Source organism: Microcebus murinus, chromosome 6, assembly GCF_040939455.1.
Source record: "Microcebus murinus isolate Inina chromosome 6, M.murinus_Inina_mat1.0, whole genome shotgun sequence".
In the NCBI taxonomy this organism is placed as follows: Eukaryota; Metazoa; Chordata; class Mammalia; order Primates; family Cheirogaleidae; genus Microcebus; species Microcebus murinus.
In genome coordinates, this window is record NC_134109.1 from 25,905,305 (window position 1) to 25,924,668 (window position 19,364).

Consider the following 19,364-nt stretch of genomic DNA (forward strand, 5'->3'; position numbering starts at 1 on the left):
ATACTTCAGCGTTCCATTGAGCATTCAATAATCTATGAGTCTCACATCAGGATAAACAGCTGTGGCATGATGCTAGGCTTCCTAAGTCTGGCACAAATGGCAATGGCAAGCTGAAGGAATGCCCTGCAAATATATGTCCCCAGAGTCTCCATGGACTGATTTAGGTAGAAATGGAGAGAATCTCAAGCCTTAAGACTCATCCTTTAATCTTCTAGAAAATCCCTGGACTAGCTCCAAAATTCAGATAATTAATACATGCTTAGAGGCACAAATATGTTTGCTATGGGATGATTCTTCTGCCCTAAGAGAACCATAAAAGCATGAAGTTCTTGGTCTTCTCAGTACTCACCTCTTTGAGCTGGCCGAGACGGTAAAAGGAATGTGGAATCTGAGAGTTTATCCAGTCCAGAATCCATTCTTTCTACATCAGAGCAATGATCAGGAGCCCACTTGGGCAGAAGATTAGGGACAGTGAATCCTGGGACACATTCTCCTTCATAGAACCAGTCACTCTGCTCATCATCTCCTAAAGTAAGGAGATCATATCATAAGCTGGAATTTTAACAAGCCTAAGAAAAGTTAAATGGGAGGATGACTCCTAGTGCTATGGTTTCCATTATACCTTTAAATAAATCAAAGTACAAAAAATTGTTCTGGTCCTTCTTCTTAATCCATATTATGATGAAAACTGGGATAGCAACCTAGTTTTACATATATGTCATATTGTGTTAGACTTAATTGCTTTACTAGTAAAAACTAATAAAGATACCACTTACTAAACCCTTATAACCTACCAGGATCCATGCTAAAAATCTGTAAATGTTATCTTTTCTAATCCCTATACTAACTCCAACTTACAAATGAGGCACCTAAAGCCCAGAAAAGTCAAATTCAATTTAGTAAATGATGAAGCCAGGATTTGAACCCAAAGCCTGACTAACTCCGAGCCTGAGATCTTTACTACAAAAATAAACTTTCTCTCCTACATCATCCTCAGTGGTACAAATAAACCTGGGGGTTCAAAGCCCATAAATGTTTTTCAAATCAAAACTAGCTGTCCTGAGTGATTTTTTGCTATTAATATATCTGCTTCTCATAATAGGTGAATAAACAATGTATGCTCATACTTTGTTTTTTCCTTGGTATCTCATTAATGGGACAGAAAATCATCTTGATACTAGCAATCCAAGTTTCCAGGAAAAAACTAACCACAGAAATAAATAATTTCATTCTCTAAGGCCTTTCAAGAAGGCCATATTGCTCATTAATGGCAACTAGACCCACATATTCAGACTCTTAGTTCAAACTTCTATTGGCTACAATGATAGCATCTCAGTTTCCCCTAGAGTTTTACCCTGCCAACAAAGAATAAGATAGATAAATTCATGTCTGCCATCCCATCATCCTTTCAAAGTAGCAAAGATAAAGGAAATTATTACAAGAACATCTAAAGAGTTCATAAGCCATACATTCTTAATGTACACTGGATCCCAGCAAAGCTGCTCAGAACATGCCTATCACATATGAAGTATCAGATTCATGGACTACTGAAACCCAAAATTATAACTCTTAAATCTCTGTGGAAATCTCCAAGATGGGCAATGAAACCTGCATTCTGGTGAATGGTAGCAGGTATTACCATTAAAGAAATTATTCCAAGTGTTCCTTTATAAAAACACATCACAAACAGATGTTTTTCTAAAACAGTGGTTCTCAACCTTTAGCATACATCAGAAGCACCAGGAGGGCTTGATAAAACACAGACTGCTGAGCCCTACAACCAAAGTTTCTGATTCTGGTCCAGATAGGAACAAAAATTTGTATTTCTAACAAGTTCCCTAGCGATGTTAAGCTGGTCTGGGGACATTTTAAGAACCACTACTCTAAAAGCATCTCACCAAACCAGGTACACAGATGAATTAAAGACAGGCATCAATGTACAATAATTACTTTCTCTGCATTTTCAATATGTTAATTATTTTCTTATCCATAAGCATTCTTTGGGCCAATTATAAAATAGTATATTAAGTTGGATCATGTTTTCTGATGACAAATGACAGAATATAATGGAAATCTTTTGGTTCTCAAGCATTCACTCAAGATTTTTAATAATACAAAAAGGGACTCACTGAACTGGAAGGAACCTTGTGAGATCATCTAGACCAGTAGTCTTCCACCTGGGTTCACTAGGATACCTGATGCAGGAGCTCCTTAAAAGAGTGCTGCCAGAGAATAAGGAAGAGGCTGAATGCACCAGGCTCCTGACCTACAGCTCCTCTAGAATCTTGCTTTAACCAAAATAGGCTTAGTTGTTTTATAATTTGAGATTCTATGTACGATTTTGTTTGAGAGAGAAAAAGTTTTTTACCTTAACTGGTTTTCTCAATAACTATTTATTGGGAGTTCACTATATGCCAACAATGTGTTAGGTACTATGGTTGCAAATAATAAAATTCCTGCCTTTGAAAAGCTTCAATGAAAAAGACACACACCTACAAACAATAACATAACAGGGTAAGTGGTAAAAAGCAATAAGTACAAGGAGCCCTAAAGCACAAAGAGGAAGGCCTGCCAGTCAGAATATGTTTGGGAAAGACACTGCACATTTAAAGGGGCTCATTAAGGAGACCTGATGAAGTGACTATTTACAAAGGTGTAGAAAGTACTAACACGGAAATCAATAAGGAGTGGTGAAGCAACTGGGAGTCAGCACAGCAGGAGGTCTTTACCAACACTAGACCTAGATCGGTCCAGGGTTGGTAAAAGACTGACAAGGGAAAGAATGTTTTTGGAGCCCAGAGAAAGAATTGTACTTATAGGAGAAGGCTGCCAAACAAGAGTAGTGGCCTTCTGCAGAGAAATACAACCACTGCCAACCAGCAATCCAACAGAAAGAGAGCTAGGGAAAGCTATAATGGTTTCCAAGTCCTCACTACCACTCTATAATAAAATGATTCATCCACACCCTTTGCCCTGTGCCATTGGATTCCACAGTGCCTTCCCCTTTAGGCGGAGCACACTTAACCCATCCTATTGACATTGGGGTTGGTTATATGTCTTGCTTTAGGTAGCAGACCACTAGCCAATATAATTCAAACAAAGGCTTTAAGTATGCACACATGATCTGGCATGGTCACTTGGAATTTATGTCCTTTGCCAAAAGAAGTCTATGCTGCATATAGCCACTGTTCCCTTAGCCTAGTCCCAAAATAAGGTACACTGAGTAGATGTAAACCTAACTTGAAGCCTGGAGACCAGCTGAGTCCAGGCAAGATCAGATGAACCACAGGCAACCCACAGGCCCATGGCAAGAAATAAATGTGGTAAACCACTGCAATTTAGGGGATGTTAAACAGCATTATCACAATAAAATCTTGACTAATATATCCAATCTCACTCACCTCTCTCTCTCTCTAATCATCTACTGATGATTCCTATTAGTCAACACCAATAAGAAATTGAGGGCAAGAAAACCCACTGATACAGTCCATAAATATGCCCTGGAAGGGCAAAAGGAGAACTGGGTCTTGGTGGATGACCAGCCATTCAAGGAAAAGAGAGGAGGAGACTCCAAGCAGAGAGACCAGCATGAACAAAGGAATGAAGCAGGAAATAACACAGCTTTGTGTTGAGAACTCTATGCCTCTAAATGTCACCAGAATGTGTGAAGTTGAGACAGAAAAGAAAGGAGACCTGGGGCTACAGAATATTCTATAAGCTTTTTCGTGATAAACCAAGGAATCCTTATTAGTGAAAAAGCTTTCCAAAGACCCAAAAACTTCATCTGCTGTAATAGGTCCACACTTCTTGACACCTCTATATGATTATGCATTATAACCTAAATTTAAGAGGTACATTCTGATACTTCCTAGCACTGTAGTAAAAACAAAGAAAAAGAGCAAATATTATTAACTCTGAATAGTATATACCAACTCATTCATGGAAAGACAACCAGACTTTCCTGGTATGAGATAATAAAATCAAGACCCTAACTAGAACCTACCTGTATACACACACAGTCTCTAATGACACCTATGTCCCTCAGAGTCTTAAAGATAGAAATGAACTCACAACAACCTCCATTATAATAGGAAGCTCAACAACTCTATGGGGATAAAACTGCCTCCATGCCTACAACTCTGAGGCATGGACAAGATACCCTCCCCACAGTCCCTCTCCAAAATCAGGACTTGGATGCTGAGTCTCAGTCTCAGGATCCCTTCAGTTACTAGGGAACATACCTGGATCAGACAGGTAGCCACTGTGCCTCTGTCCTTTAGTCACTTAACCATGGAGAAAAACTGCTGGATTAGATCTAGAAAAGTTATTGGATTTTAGAGATCTACGAATGTCTTATTTTAAATTAAGAAATCTACAGTCCAAAAGGGCTACATGTAATTTCTTATTGGTGTACAAGTAGTGTGGTCCTACACAAGTCTAGAGGATAAGAATTTTGTAAAATGCACTTATACCAAGGCAAAGTTTTAAATTAGTGCTTAGGTAGTAAAAATAAAGAACTGGTAATTTACATGCATGAGCTTTATTCACAGAGTTCTATATTAAACTTCAGGAGTTTTAACTTGAGAAAGAAGATGTTTTACATAATATATTCACCTAGAACACTATAATCACTTATAAATAAGGTTAGAAAAATAACTAGATTTTAAGTGGGAAAACAAGAATGCCTTAACATCCAAAAAAAGAGAGTAATACATGAGGATATTTCTTGGTTCTAATAGAAAGGAACTTCCCTAAGTCCCAGGCTCAACACTCCAACCCCCTGGACCAGTGATTTTCAATGTCTGAAATATCTGCATAAGAACTATTTCAGGTGCTTGTGAAAAATGCAGATTCCAGGGGCCAACTCCAGACCTATTTGATTTCTAGGAGCTCAGGGATTTGCAGTTTTAACAGTTCCCCTGGTGGCTCTTATATGCCCTAAAGTTTAAGAACGACTGCCACAGACAACCATCATATTCTCAATGAGCCATGCCTATAATCATTAGCATCTTCCCATAAACACTGAACCAATATCCTAAAGCTGGGATCAAGATTACCTTGTCGTCCTTCATCATTGGTAAAGAGCCCAGTGTCACTGCTGCTACACACACTGCTGGTTTCACTGAAAAAGGAGGAAAACATGAGAGAACTCATCAGTTCCAGTCAAAAACAAAGAACTATACATTCTTATTTTGGTTTTCAAATGGAAAGATCCCAAGCTTCCCTAATTTTACTCCAGGTATTAGAGATATGTAAATTTCAGATATGTAAATTTCATAGGGAAGCTATGATATTTATTTTCCCCCAAAATAACAGAAATATAAGAGGAGAATTCTAAAATTTTTACTTATATTTCAAAGTACTTTTAAAACATCTACAGTCACTTTGTTTAGAATTAAAAAGGTATTTATTAAGGCTCATCAAAGTAATTTCTACCTGGTTTGGAATATTAAGCAACACAAATTTACCAACAAATTTTGGAGGGGGAAAGTACATAATTTTTATTATTCACATACGTTGGGGTTCACAAGAAACAGTTTGGTTACAATTAAAGTTAGCCTCAGGGCTTACTTATCCTCTGAATACAGGAAAAAAATAGTTTTAATGTTAAACAATGTTTATGGGAGGCCATTGTTTGAAATAAACCAGAATACACTTTCTGGAGCTAGGTGCCATGTAATCTTTTAGAGATGGGGTCTCCATGTTGCCCAGGCTGGAATCCAATTGATATTCATAGCTCACTGCAGCCTGAACTCAAGGGATCCTCCCACCTCAGCCTCCTGAGTAGCCGAGACTACAAGTGCACCTCTGCACCTCATATAATCTATCTTTAAAATGGGTCACTTTCTAAGAAACAGGAGATTCACTGCAATCAATCAGAAGGGATACCTGCACTACCGTAAGTCCTCTCTGTGTTATCACTATAAGGAAATTAACTTTAATTCTAGAAAAAGACTAATTAAATGGTTATACTAATTTTTGTTAATTATATGAGTCTACTTAGACATACTCATCTTAGTGGTAGCTGTCTTCATTAAGAACAGTAGTTCTTCTCTCCCTGGTTTACGGGGGCAACCTTCCTCAAAGTTCAACCCATGCCTTACTTTAGGCAGATAAAGCCTAAAAGGTAGAACTCTTCTTGTATCTGTTGAGTCTCAAAATTGCCTTTAGCTCAGAATAATCCTAATGCCAATGTAGCATAATTGGGGGGGGGGGGCATACTCTGATCAGTTTCAGAGCAAGTTCAGATGGGCAACAGAAACAACCTTAAATAAATAGCCAACAATTTTACTAATATCATGCAAGTTTGATGATTTATAATATATTCTTGAAATTGCCAACATCAACATCAAGGTTGCTTTCCTCAAACAGTGCTAATTTTATTTTTAAATATTTCTAACTATCAGTTTCAAATGAAGCTATCCAACTTTAAGACATGTAGCATCTCTCAAGTTTTCCCCCCATTCACAAAGCAGCAAACAAAAATCCATGAATAGAAAAAAAAATAACCAATATGGCAAATTTATATATTCAAAATTTGTCTTCCTTTCTATCAAGCAAATACACCAAATTCATTTGAAAAAGGAACTAATGTTAAAAATATAAAAAACAAACTCCATTTGACCTCATTGAAATAAAATTTTGTCCCATGGAATTCTTTCCAGATTCATTTTCTGAGCTATTGTTCGCAATTGATTCTGCTTCTTCTGATGCTGCTTTTCTTCCAAATTTGATTTACCTGGCTTAAGAAAAACTTCTTGATCCTTTATAATATTAGCTATTTCCTTGATTGGGAGTGTTTCCTTTCAAGATAGTCAATTTCTTTTTTCACCTGCTCTAGAAGATGAAACAAACTAAAGCAAGAAAGAAGCATTTTCACCATGCCACAGAAGAAATAGGCTTGGCAATATCCCAATCTACATTCCTGGATCAAAAAACCTGAAAATATTTTGTATTTTGCAACATTTCCAAATATCTTGCCAACACTAAATCCTCAAAATGTTGGTTAAATTAAGTAGCAATGTCTTCCTCACTTAAGCTTGTCTCTGAATAATAAATGCATGAGATCTGTTTCAGAAAGAGTCAATAAAATATAACCTATTTCTTTATAGGTTCTTTCATTTTATTTTTTATGTACTTGTAAGTGAAAACTTTCTCAGGGGTCATTGTAAGAAATGTCTCACAAAACTATACTACTGGATTCTGATAGATTTAGAATCTTTGAAGACCTCTGCAGTTAAATCCAGAAAATATCCTGAGTACTTCATTCTTCCTGAGTTTAAGGAAGTGTGCCTGCTAAACTTAACAGTGTTATTTTTCTGTTTTTAGCAATTTCTGAAGAACATTAGTGGTCTGACTCCATTGAGACCTACTACACAGTCTCTCATATTACTACTTTATTCTCCTCACCTAGCCCCAAGGATAAAGCAAATTTTATATTTTTAAACTTTTCTTCATATGAGGGAGAGCTACAAAGCATGGTAGGGCATGGGACAGATTCTATTCCACCATCATGTTACATACTTTATTGATTAGTAGAATCACTACTGAAATTTAGGGGTCAGCAAGCAATGCCCCATCACCTATTTTTGTAAGACCCAGGAACTAGGAATAGTTTTTATAGTTTTAAAACATTGGGGGGAAAGATAAAAAGACAAGTATTTTGTGACACATGGAAATATGACATTTAAATTTCAGTAACATTTCATTGGAACAAAGCGACAATAATTCATTTACCTATCTTCTATGGCTCCATCTGCACTATGACTGCAAAGCTGAACAGTTCCAATAGAGAATGTATAGCATACAAAGCCCTAACTATCTACTACTTAGCTCTTTATGGAGAAAGCTTGTTGATTTCCTACTCTACAGGTATTACAAAGTCTATTCTGCAATGTCTATGATTCCCTCTCTTTGATTATTTCCAATTAAAATTTAAAACATTTGCTTTATCACAAAGGCTATCAATTCTTTTCCAGCCACCTGTAAGCGCTATGAGATACAGTGCTTCCTTGATCCTCTGTTGTATCATTCTCTCCTCATATTCTATCAGGGGTCCTCAAACTACGGCCTGCGGGCCACATGTGGCCTGCCGAGGACATTTATCTGGCCCGCCAGGTGTTTTTGCCACCACTGCCTGTCCTGCTTAGCAGCCAACTCATCCCGGGCCCACAGTGCACATGTGTGGAATGTGCGCCGCACTTTCCAGCAGCCCTCCAATGGTCTGAGGGACAGTGAACTGGCCCCCCTGTTTAAAAAGTTTGAGGACCCCTGTACCTAAATAAAAGGGGCAAGCTCAAAAAATACCCACTGGATCAAGAAACATGTTGGCATCCTGGCACTATACATTTTCTACTGTTACCAACAGTAAATACTGTTACCAGCATTTCAGGAGAATCAATGTTCTTAAAAAAGCTTAGATGAAACTTGTCTAAAAGAGTTTCCTATATATAGTTAATTGGAGTAATGATAATGATGTAACAGAAATATCACCAGGATTTTAAGACTATGATAAAGGGAGATATGTGTTTTCTTCATAAAAAAAAAAAAATTATGTCTAGAGAATACTTATTACATAAATGTGTCATCATTCCACCCATACCTGGAAAGGAATATATCATCTGATAGCATTAGCTAATTCTATCCATGCTCTCAGAATAACTTGCATTGTGAAAATGTAATCATATGTAAAAAATTGTTAGCAATGTTTTCTGAGGCTGAAAGAATGGGAGCATCATGGCATGCTTGCACATAAACACTATAATACAGCTTGCAAAAATGCAGTGCTAGCTATAAAGTAGAAGCAAGTACTTCCCTTCCAAATTACAGGCCAAACTTCTAATCTCACAGCCCTCATTCACTTCTGGCTCAGAGATTATGTAAAATTAAAAAACAGACCAGTAGGATTTTAATAATGACTTAATCAACTATAAAATGTTAATTTAACTAATTCAATTTAATGTTCTGTTAAAAATAAATTTCTTTCAATAAAGACAATTTTCATTTAGCATCTTTGTAGAGCCAAACGAGTCTGAAAGTTAAAAGATATCAAGGCTCCTACATATTTTTTTTCTATTCCAAAACCTCCAGATTTGTTTATAACTTTTTGGCTTATCAGTCTTTTAACTGGGCAATAGCAGAAAAAGCTCTGCTCCTCATTTTTATAAGAAAAAATTGTGATCCTATTTCTATGGTTTCCATTCCACTGTGGTCCTCTGAAGCTTAGTCAGGAAGACAGAAACCTAGCCTTTATCAATCTTCAGACAAAAGTAACAAGACAAAGCCCAGAAAGACAGCAGGTAATGAAATCTTGTCTTCTTCTAAAATGGCAGCAACTCCTAGAAACATCAATGCCTCTTGTCTTTGCCTCAGGAATTGCTCTATACTCCCTGTTCTCATATGATTTATGAGATTCTAATCTATAAATAGTTTACATATAAAAATATTACCAGGATTTTTCTAAAATATTTTGGAAGAGTAGAAATATATTAACCTTACAAATAACTTTCATTGAAAAAAATCCAATCCCAAATTAGGAGATTAAAAAGTCTCTTAACAGAAAAAGGAAGCAGAAGTGTTTCTTCCCTCTATTTCTCCTAAACCTTCATTCATTCATTCAGTAAACATTTATTAAGTATTAATCATATACTAGACACATAGCACTATAACTAGCACTAACACTAACAAACATGTCAATCACAACTTAAATGCAAGCATTTTATAAGCAACTATTAGTCCAGACTGTGGAAGAAGGGTGTGAAGAGGTAGGGAGAAGTACATTTTTCAATGAAAAACTTTCTGCAGTTAATAAGGGGTGGTACAAGCCTAGAATCTAACCTTATGACACTGAGGATATCAACCCATTTTAGAAGCCAGAAAACATCTCAAAAATATTCACAGGAGAATAAAAATAGTAACAATACATCCCACTTCTGTACATTGCCTTTTGCTAAAAAAAGGTCCCACACTTTATGTAGCAGCAAAACTACCATTTTAAATAAGACATAAACAAAATTAAAGGCTGGATTTTGGACCACTAATTGTATTACCTAATTATTATAATATCATTAGAAAAGCAATTGAGCCACATTCAACTGAAACAACAGAAGTGTAAAGTCAACTTAATCAGCAGCTTCAAATACTTTTCCTAATATTTATTATATACTCAAACATACAAAAAAGCTGAAAGAAGTTATAGTTAGCACCCACACCCATCACTTAGATTTTGCAAGTAACATTTTGCTTTCTTTGTTTTATCACACATCTATCCATCTAACCTTCCCACCAGGGTGTCTATGTAATCAGAGGCACTCTCAGTAGACCAGATGATTGGAAATGGCATCCACTTTCAGATAAGTATATTATCCTAGGAATCAAGCCTAATAAAACATTATTGATAACCTGTCCACTGAAACAATTCCAGGACAAGCACCATTGGCTGAACATTGTACACTTTGGTACTGACTTGAAAATGTTTTCATCTCAACTGCTCTTTTTTTCTAAGTTCTAAAATTGCACTGTCTGCCCTTTTGTTGAGCAATTAAAGGGTATCATTTCTAAATTAGCAAAAACTTTGTTTTAAAACTATAGTATTTTTATTCAATAGAAGAGATCAACGCTTTGTTTTCATTAAATTCTCTAAATCTGAAACTCATACTTAGTGGTAAAAGCAAAGTCAATGAAGTAAAAATCCAATCTTAGTACCAGAAACATCCAGAACTGTGGTTCTCAACTGGAGGCAGTTTTGTACCACTCTCCCCCTGGGGTCCTTTGGCAACATCTAGAAACATTTTTGGTAGTCATGACTTGAAGGGTGGGAGAAGGAGTTGGTAAACTACTGACATTTAGTGAGTAGAGGCCAGCAATGTTGCTAAACATCCTACAATGCACAGGACAGCTCCAGAACAGAGAATCTTATGGCCCAAAATGCCAGTTGTGCCTAAGTTGGGAACCCTGATCTAAAGTGATGAATAAAGTGGAGGCCTGGAAGAGGCAGGGTATCCTGTTTAGGGAAACCACTACAGAGGAAGAGGGGAGCCAACCTTTGAGAGCAGAGGTTAACATGCCAAAGAAGCATACCCCAGAATAATACCACTTCCTTGCTAGGGCTGGACCAGGGCCTCAAATAGTCTGAAGCCTCCAGATCTAGGAACCATCAGAAGGCAGTGGCATCTTCAGCAAACCAGCAGAACTGACACTACTCAAGAGTTGTACAGTTCACCCTTCCCTGCCTAACTCAGGGAGAAAGAAAATCCTACAACCATGGGGGAGAGTGATCCAGGCAGGCAAAGGAAATCTCTTGTTCATCTCAATGCCCACAATGCCTAGCATAGCACCTGGTACATAACAGACATTCAGTAAATGTTACATATATAGAATGAACTTGTTCTAGACTCACCTCTGTTGCTTGCCCATATATGGCTTTGTGGAGCGTCATTTTACCCACCCCCCTCCAGTCCTATTTCTTTACACATAAAATGTGGATGGATTGCTCTGAGGTTTTGATAGTATGTGGCACATGAACCTATTTTGTGAACTCTAAAGCAACATACAAATGCAAAGGATGAAAGATCAGAAAGCTACTTCTAGAGTGCCAATTCTCGTTCATATCTAAATGTTATTTTAGAGGTTAACTAACAGGAGTAATTTCTTCACTGACATCCTTCTTCTCATTAAAACAGCAATCTAAATTTTATGGGATGCAAACCTATTTTCACTTTAAATGGAAAAACAAAATGTGGCCTATGAAATCTAGCATTTTTCTTGTGCTAGGTTTCATCCAAAAAAGAGAGGGAGATACTGTTCTTAACCAAGATCTACAAGTGTCTCAGGAAGAGGTTTGGTACTTTACGGAATTTATTAGGAAAATTAATATAGAAGACTACTATTAATTATACCAATAATGTCATTTATTGAGTTCTACTACAGGCCAAGTAATATACTAAGCACTTTATATATTCATTATTACAGTTCTTCTACCCCCAAACTCTACAAGGTAAATACATCAACCTCATGTTATAGATGACAGAATGCGGCTTAAAAAGGTTAAGCAACTTGGGCAACATCACACAGCAAGGAAGCATCAGACCCAGTGCTGTGTTATGTCTGAAGCCCATGCACTCACTGAATGGCCACTAAAACATGGATAGTGCAAGACAAATTCATCTCATTTACTACAAGTCAATCCCATGTCTCTCCATTCATAAGACACCTTTGAATTTCAGGACTTCTCATTTTCATTCTCCTGAAAATGTAAACAAATTAATTGAACTAGGGAAGGAGTTACCTTTGCTTTTTGCTACCTAAAACTTTCAGATACAGTTGAAACTCTAGCAGTGCTTTGACTACTACCCCTTATCAGCTAATAATACATCAAATATCCTAAACCCTAAGTGTTCATAAACTCAATTTTGAAAGAAGCTTTCCCCCTTAATGATGTATCTTAAATTTTTTAAAAAATCCATTTTCAGCATACTTACATAAGATACACCAAAATTTGGCCAAGGGTGGTGGCTCAAGCCTTGTAATCCTAGCACTTTGGGAGGCCGAGGCAGGAGGATCGTTTGTAGCCAAGAGTTCAAGACCAGCCTGAGCAAGAGCGAGACCCCACGTGTACAAAAACTAGAAAAATAAGCTGGGCATCGTGGTGTGTGCATGTAGTCCCAGCTACTTGAGAGGCTGAGGCAGGAGGGTTCACTCAAGCCCAGAAGTTTGGGGTTGCAGTGAACTATGATGACACCACCACACTCTAGCCAGAGCAACAGAAAAAGACTCTGTCTTTAAAAAAAAAAAAAAAAAACTTATTATTAGGAACTCACACCTCACTTGCCCTTATAGTTTCTGAATGCCCTTCCTTTGAAATCAAATTAAAGACATTCTCCTAGTAAGTTCTGGGAAATGCCATAGTCTGAGAATATTATTCCTAACTTTAGCAATACACTAAGTTAGGAAAAACTCTTAGGTCAGTAGCCATCTGTGGTAACCAGACCCCAAGATGACCCCCAGTGACCCAGCCTCCTTTTATTTCACCCCAGGCATAGCCCTTCTCACGCTATACCAGGGTCTGTGTAACCAACTGCATACCGCGTAAGTAATGGGATGTCACTTCTGAGATTAGGTTATAAAAGACTGTAGCTTCCATCTTGGGCTCTCTTTGTCTCTTCCTCAACCTTTCCCAGATTGCTCACTCAAGGGGAAGCCAACTACCACGTCTTGAGGATGCTGACAGCCCTGTGGAGGGGCCCACAAGAAAAGGAACTGCAACTCAGTTCAACAGCTTTACGAAGAAATGAGATCTGCCCAAGGCCAGATGAGTGAGCTTGGAATCACATCCTTCAGCCCCAGTGAGCCTTGAGAGAACTGCAGCTCCTGCCAACAGTTTGACTCTAACCTCATGGGAAGAAGTGACTCAGAACCTCCCAACTAAGTCACTCTCAGATTCCTGATCTCAGGGAACTGTAAGACAATAAATGTTTGTTGTTCACAGCTACTAAGTTTTAGGGTAATTTTTTTCTTCAGCAATAGATAATACAGAATCTTTAATAACACTTCTGTGAAAATAATTGCCTTCTTCCTAGTTCTAAATGGCAGCTTCCAGTTTTAACAAATATCTCTAAACTCCCACAATTGGGAGGAAAAAGCACAGCTTGCCTTCTGACCTGAGAGTTTGCTAATTCTTTCATATTCCTAACCACAGAAGACTGTGAATTTAGAATTGAAAGAGTAGTTTATAACTGTCTCAATTACAATAAGGAGGTACAGAATTAGTTTATCACCTATAATCAAAAGTTGGTATTAATAAGTTACCAGCTGGGTTTATTTCTCCCCCATTTAAGATCTTATTAACCAGGTAACTTAGTAAGAGGAATCTTTTGCATCTAATTAATATATATTTCAAATAAACAAATAGGATAAAGTTTACAGCTTATATCATCATTCTAAAAACTAAGTGTTTTTTATTTTAGTTTTTTCATTAAATAATAATGCATTTATTTATAACAAAAATTAAAAATTGTTTTAGAATTCAGAAAAACAGGGAAAAAGTCACTCCTAGATCCATTGCCCAAAGATATCTTAGCTCTTACTATTTTTTTCCCATCGTTTTCCTGGGTAGAGGTGGTACATTTATAACCATATGTAATCAGACTTCTGAATCTAGTAGTAAACATGACTAAGAGAGGTTATTCAGAGAAATATCTCATATCAATTCTGAAATTATTCCTATAAGTAATGAGAATATATAATGAAAGAGTTTATTTTCCAGTTTCATTCAGATGGTGCCATGAAAGAAGGCAATCTCTCCAGTTTGACGGGTTCATTAACGTGACTAATACAATTAGGTATACTTTGCAAAGGGATGACTTTCCTCAGGACTTTGCCACTGAGCTGAGGGCTGTGTCTTAGAGAAGTCCACCCATTCTTTTAAGACTTGTATGTTCTTAGCGTTAATAGTGATTCATCTTCAGGTAGATAAAATGTCTTTACAAAGTAAATTTTTAAACAGTGTATATTCTAAGACTTGTATATCTGAGAATGTCTTTCTGCTGCCTTTCCATATGAAATACATCTTTACTACATATAAAATTCAGGGTGGGTTGGGACAGCAACTTTTTTCCCCTCAAAACTCCATAGGAGAATGTAGTCCCTCACCTTTAGTACTGTAGGGATGAAAGTCAGTCTTATTTTCATTCCTTTTAAGATTTTTCTTTATACCTGCTCCATCATCAATGAAGAATGCAAAAACATCACCAGGGTATGTCTAGGTAGGACTCTTTTCATAAGTTTCTCCCTTTAATCTTTAATTTTTTCAACTCAGGAACATTTTTGTCTCTTCAGCTGTATCTTTTATTCTTCTCCAATGCTTTGGTTTCTTCCTTGAAAATATTTACATACAGACTGGGCCTCTATCCTCTGTCCTCCAGACCTGATTTTCTCTCCTCCCTCTGCATTTTAGGAGGACTTCCAAAGTTTTCCATATCATCAACTCAGTTTTCTGCAGTGAATGGTCCTTCATTTGAATATTCCAAATACATTTTAAATTTCCCTACAATTCTTCCTCCCAAACTATTGGGTTTTCAAATAGCTATCTTTCTCTCTGTTGACTTACATTGCTCCTATTTCAAAAGTATTATATCTTCTTGTATCCTGATGAAGATTTTCTAAAATGTTCTGGTTCCCAGTGGCAATCATCTTCAAAGATTTGTTCTTCCTCTGAACTTTCAGAATGATGTTCCCTTTTCCTTATTCTGCAGAATTTGTTCAAAGGCCTCTTTTTGGCATTTGCCAACAGAAAGGGTATATAGATTACCCTGGTCCCATTCTCTATTCCCATGGACCTAGGTAACATGCTCTTCCCAGATCTATAACTGGCCAAGAGACTATGCAGAGCCACTAGCCTAATTCCCAGTATAACTGGTAGACTTTTAACTCACACAGTTATGCTAAACTAAGACAGAATCTTCTCCTAACCCTCGCTGCCTGATTCTGGCCCCATTCCGGGAGTCTGCAGTAAATGGAGGTGGATAAAATACTACAAAGAGGGTTTTTTTCTTTACTGCCCAGGTCAACAGAAATCTTTATACTTATACTTTCCAGGATTCAATACCCTGTGACTGCCTCCTACCCCAAACACAAATACACATAGAGAAAATACTAAGCTGCCCTATCCAAGTATATTCTGGGAGTTACAGCCTCCAAATAGAAACTGAAAGATACTGATTGGGAAGCAAAGGAAGAAACACTCTGCCTCAATCTGCAGCTGTTCAATTTTCTGACTGAAACAGATCATGCACTTCTGAACCAAGAACTGACTACAGAGAAAGGATACAGGGTCTTGCCATCTACCTTCCAGGTAGGCTCAGCACTGTTAGTACAGGCCTGCAATTGCATTTTTCAATGCAATTCCATCAGCTTTATACTGTCAAAAAATCTTGGCAATAGGCCAAACGTAAGTTTCTAGTGCTGTGAGTCTGCAATGTTTTATGTTTGCATAACTATTCCAGTGGACAGTGGAGACTACTTGTCAGATGTCATAAGTTACAGTGGTGGGAGGCAGGTTGTGACTGAAAAGAATCAGAGAATCTCAGTGTTGCAAGGGACCTTGGAAGTCTTGCAGCCCAACCTTCTCAACTGCACAGTAACTCAGTAAGTGCTCATGAAGCCTAAGCTTGAATCCCTCCAGTGATCTAGAACTCATTACCTGGTGAAACAATTCACTTCATTTTCACAGAGTTCTAACTTTTAAAATATTGTGCTTTATACAGAGGCAACATTTAATGCTCTGTACTTTCTATCCCTGAGTCCTAGTTCCTTCTTTGGAGCTACACAGAATAATCCTAAGATTTCTTTCAAGAAGTAGACTCTTTTAAGAGACAGATATTTCTTTCAAGAGATAGAACTTCAAATACAACAATATCATATCTACTTCCAAGCTGTTCTTTTTAGTTGTTCTGAAGGATATACTAGTAGAACTTTAAATAAATCTGTATAAGCATACTATGCTAGCTATTCAATACTCTCAAATGCAATACCACCAACTGCAACAATAGTAAGTATACTCTTGGTCAGCATTCTTATTTACAAAATAGAAAACAGAACATTCTCACTCTACCAAATATATTCCTTTCCACAGCTTCAGTAACCCCTGATTAATGACCTCCACTTGCAAAGGAGGCTACTTACCTTAACTATGAAATAATGAATGCTATTGATCCAACAAGCTACTGCTATAGAGTGTTATTGATCACCCAATCTTTGGTTAAAATGGTCCTCATTTAGCAATTTCACTGTCACACACACCTGGAGCAAAGCATGCTCATAATTAAAGAGTTTGGGGGAGTTAAAGTGAGAGGTGATGGACAGAGATCTCAGCTTTCTCCCATTTATTCTTGTTTCTGAGCTATTGTTTGTGTCAGAAGGGATATTGATTTTCTATAAAAATAAGAAAACAAGAGGTACCAAGGGGCCGCAGAAGGTCAGCTTGGGCTAGAGGAGGAGGGGGGAGGTTTAGCACTCTATCTCTGTCACTTGCCTTCCAAGAGAAGGGAATATTTTCTTTCCTGTGAGATCAGCCTCTAATACATCACCTTAGGAAGGCTCCTGAATGTGACTTCAGGCCATCATCAACCAATTCACTTACAAAAGAAAAAAAAAAAGCTAAACGATATTCAAGGGGAACAAACAAATGGTATGTTAGTGAAGACAGAGCAAAATTAAGCTATGATCATATAAGAGCTAATAGCTATTAAGAGCTTCTATAAATTAGTTGGATATGGTGGCGTATGCCTGCAGTCCCAGCCACTTGGGAGAGTGAGGTAGGAGGATCACCTGTGCCCAGGAGTTTAAGGCTACAATGAGCTACGACCATGCCAATGATATAGACAATTTGAATAAAGATCAGTAGAAAGCAATTTTATAAGAGTTGTTCTATATTAGAATATTCACAAACACACACAGAAAAATATTAGAATAATAGTTTGATCTTTATGCAGTAATAAAAAAAACTATTATATCATAACTACCTTTAGTTCCTCGGAACTCATAAGGGATTGGTTGGAATAGCATTGAAGAAAGATCAGAACGAGAAAAGCAAACAAATACCAGTGAACCTTAAACTACTCCACATTTAGTTAGCAAAAGTGAACTTAAGAAAACTAGAAATACCGCTGATTAAGACATACATTTTCAAATCTTAAGCATCTAATACATGCTTTTTAAAAAACTCTATCCATTGACTAGGCTAAGCTAAGCTTAATGATCGACTTCATCTTAAAAATTGTGCAAGGTGGATCATTACTCTGCTAACCCTCAACACCACTGATAAAAAGTAAAGTTCTACACTTTGATCTGTATATGAATAAACAGTGGCATATCCAAGCAGCTTTATGAAAGAATAACCCAGAGGACTCTTGAAAGTATTTGTTTTAATGCAGAAAAAAAGTAGGAAAATATTGACAGAATCAACTCACCAAGACAGCATAATATCCAAATCATAAACTACTATATACTTATACTCTAATGCTAACCCTGTTTATAAGATGTGCTTAATAATGGAGGGCAGCTTGAAAAGTAAAGGATTTTTGTTCCACTTTATTGAGGAAAGGCTGAACACAACATGCAATCAAAGAATAAGAAAGAATCACTCTCTTTCCACATAAAATGGATTTAGGGGGGAAAAGTACGAAGCACTTCTGTTTATAACTACAGAGATATTGAGACAAGTCAAGAAGAATTTTGGACTCCTAAATAATTAGAAGAATTTTTCTCATTCCATGTGCGCTACTACTCCACCCATTATTCCTTTAAACTGCAGGGCCTTTGGGGATCCACATTACTGAAAGAACTGTGAAAGGATGTGCCAGGGCAATAGCCCAAATGAGGGAATGAGGTCTCCTCAATTTGAAAAAAGTAAGAATCTCATAAGAATTCCTGTCTACTTCAATTTATCCAGACTCTCAGATAACTAGAATTTACATTATCACAACCTGACCATACATGCGATAGATGTGTTTGGGGTAAGGACCAGGAAAGCCTGAAGCACCTCACTACTAGTTGACAGGCTCTGCATCTGGTGCCATACTCATGCTGTTATCTTAGAGCCGAGTTAACAATCCCACACACACAATTATGTCACAGTTTAACAAGAAATTCTGGGGAAGAAACATACACAAGCTATTATCCCAAAAAGCTATTTTTAAAATCACCCTTCTCAACAGTGAGAAGATTTCTATTTGGTATTTATGCTCAATATTAAAACAAACTTGAATGCCTCCATAGAGGGTTTTAATAGTGTGAAAGACTACAAGTTCACTAAACATTCCTTGTTTGATTAAAAATAGAATGATGAGGAAAAAATACTTTTATAGTCCAAAAATAAACACATAAATTGGTAAATAGGCCTTAAAAGGAATTAAGCATTAAAGGAAAATCAGGAAAGCCAAATTAGGAACCTACCTTGTTGAGCACACTGGCCAATACAGTTAATAAGAAAAAGCTTGGAAGTGGATTAGAAACCGTCCATGAAAAGTACAGGCATACAGACCTAAACAGCTTTTCCTGTTACTGACACAGCCCCATTTCAGAGTTCCTAAGATTTATGTCTTTGTTTTTAAGACGAACTTCAAAAAGGTCACATGTTCTTCAGTTGTGAAAGTCGAGACACAAAAGGGTCATGAAAAAGGCAAACTCAAAGGGCAGCAAAACATGTTGGTTAAGAATGAGCTTTGGGATCAGCTTTGATTCCCAATGTTGGCACTGGGTTACCTTAGGCAAATTATCTAAACTCCCATAAGCTCAGTTTCCTCTTCTATAAAATATAAACAGTGGTACCTGCAGTAGAACTGTGAACATTAAATATAAATATGTGT

At 37.1% G+C, this 19,364-nt stretch overlaps 1 protein-coding gene across 2 annotated transcripts in view; it reads right to left on the reverse strand.

The window, feature by feature from the left end:
* GPATCH2L (G-patch domain containing 2 like) overlaps window positions 1–19,364 on the reverse strand; it is a 65,370-nt gene that overhangs the window by 42,101 nt on the left and 3,905 nt on the right. For both annotated transcript variants that reach the window (XM_012742549.3, XM_012742565.2), the window contains exons 3-4: window positions 5,058–5,122; window positions 350–526 (exon numbers count right to left, since the gene is read on the reverse strand). In XM_012742549.3, coding sequence (XP_012598003.1) covers window positions 350–526; window positions 5,058–5,122 — 242 coding nt within the window. The remainder of the gene's footprint in view (window positions 1–349; window positions 527–5,057; window positions 5,123–19,364) is intronic.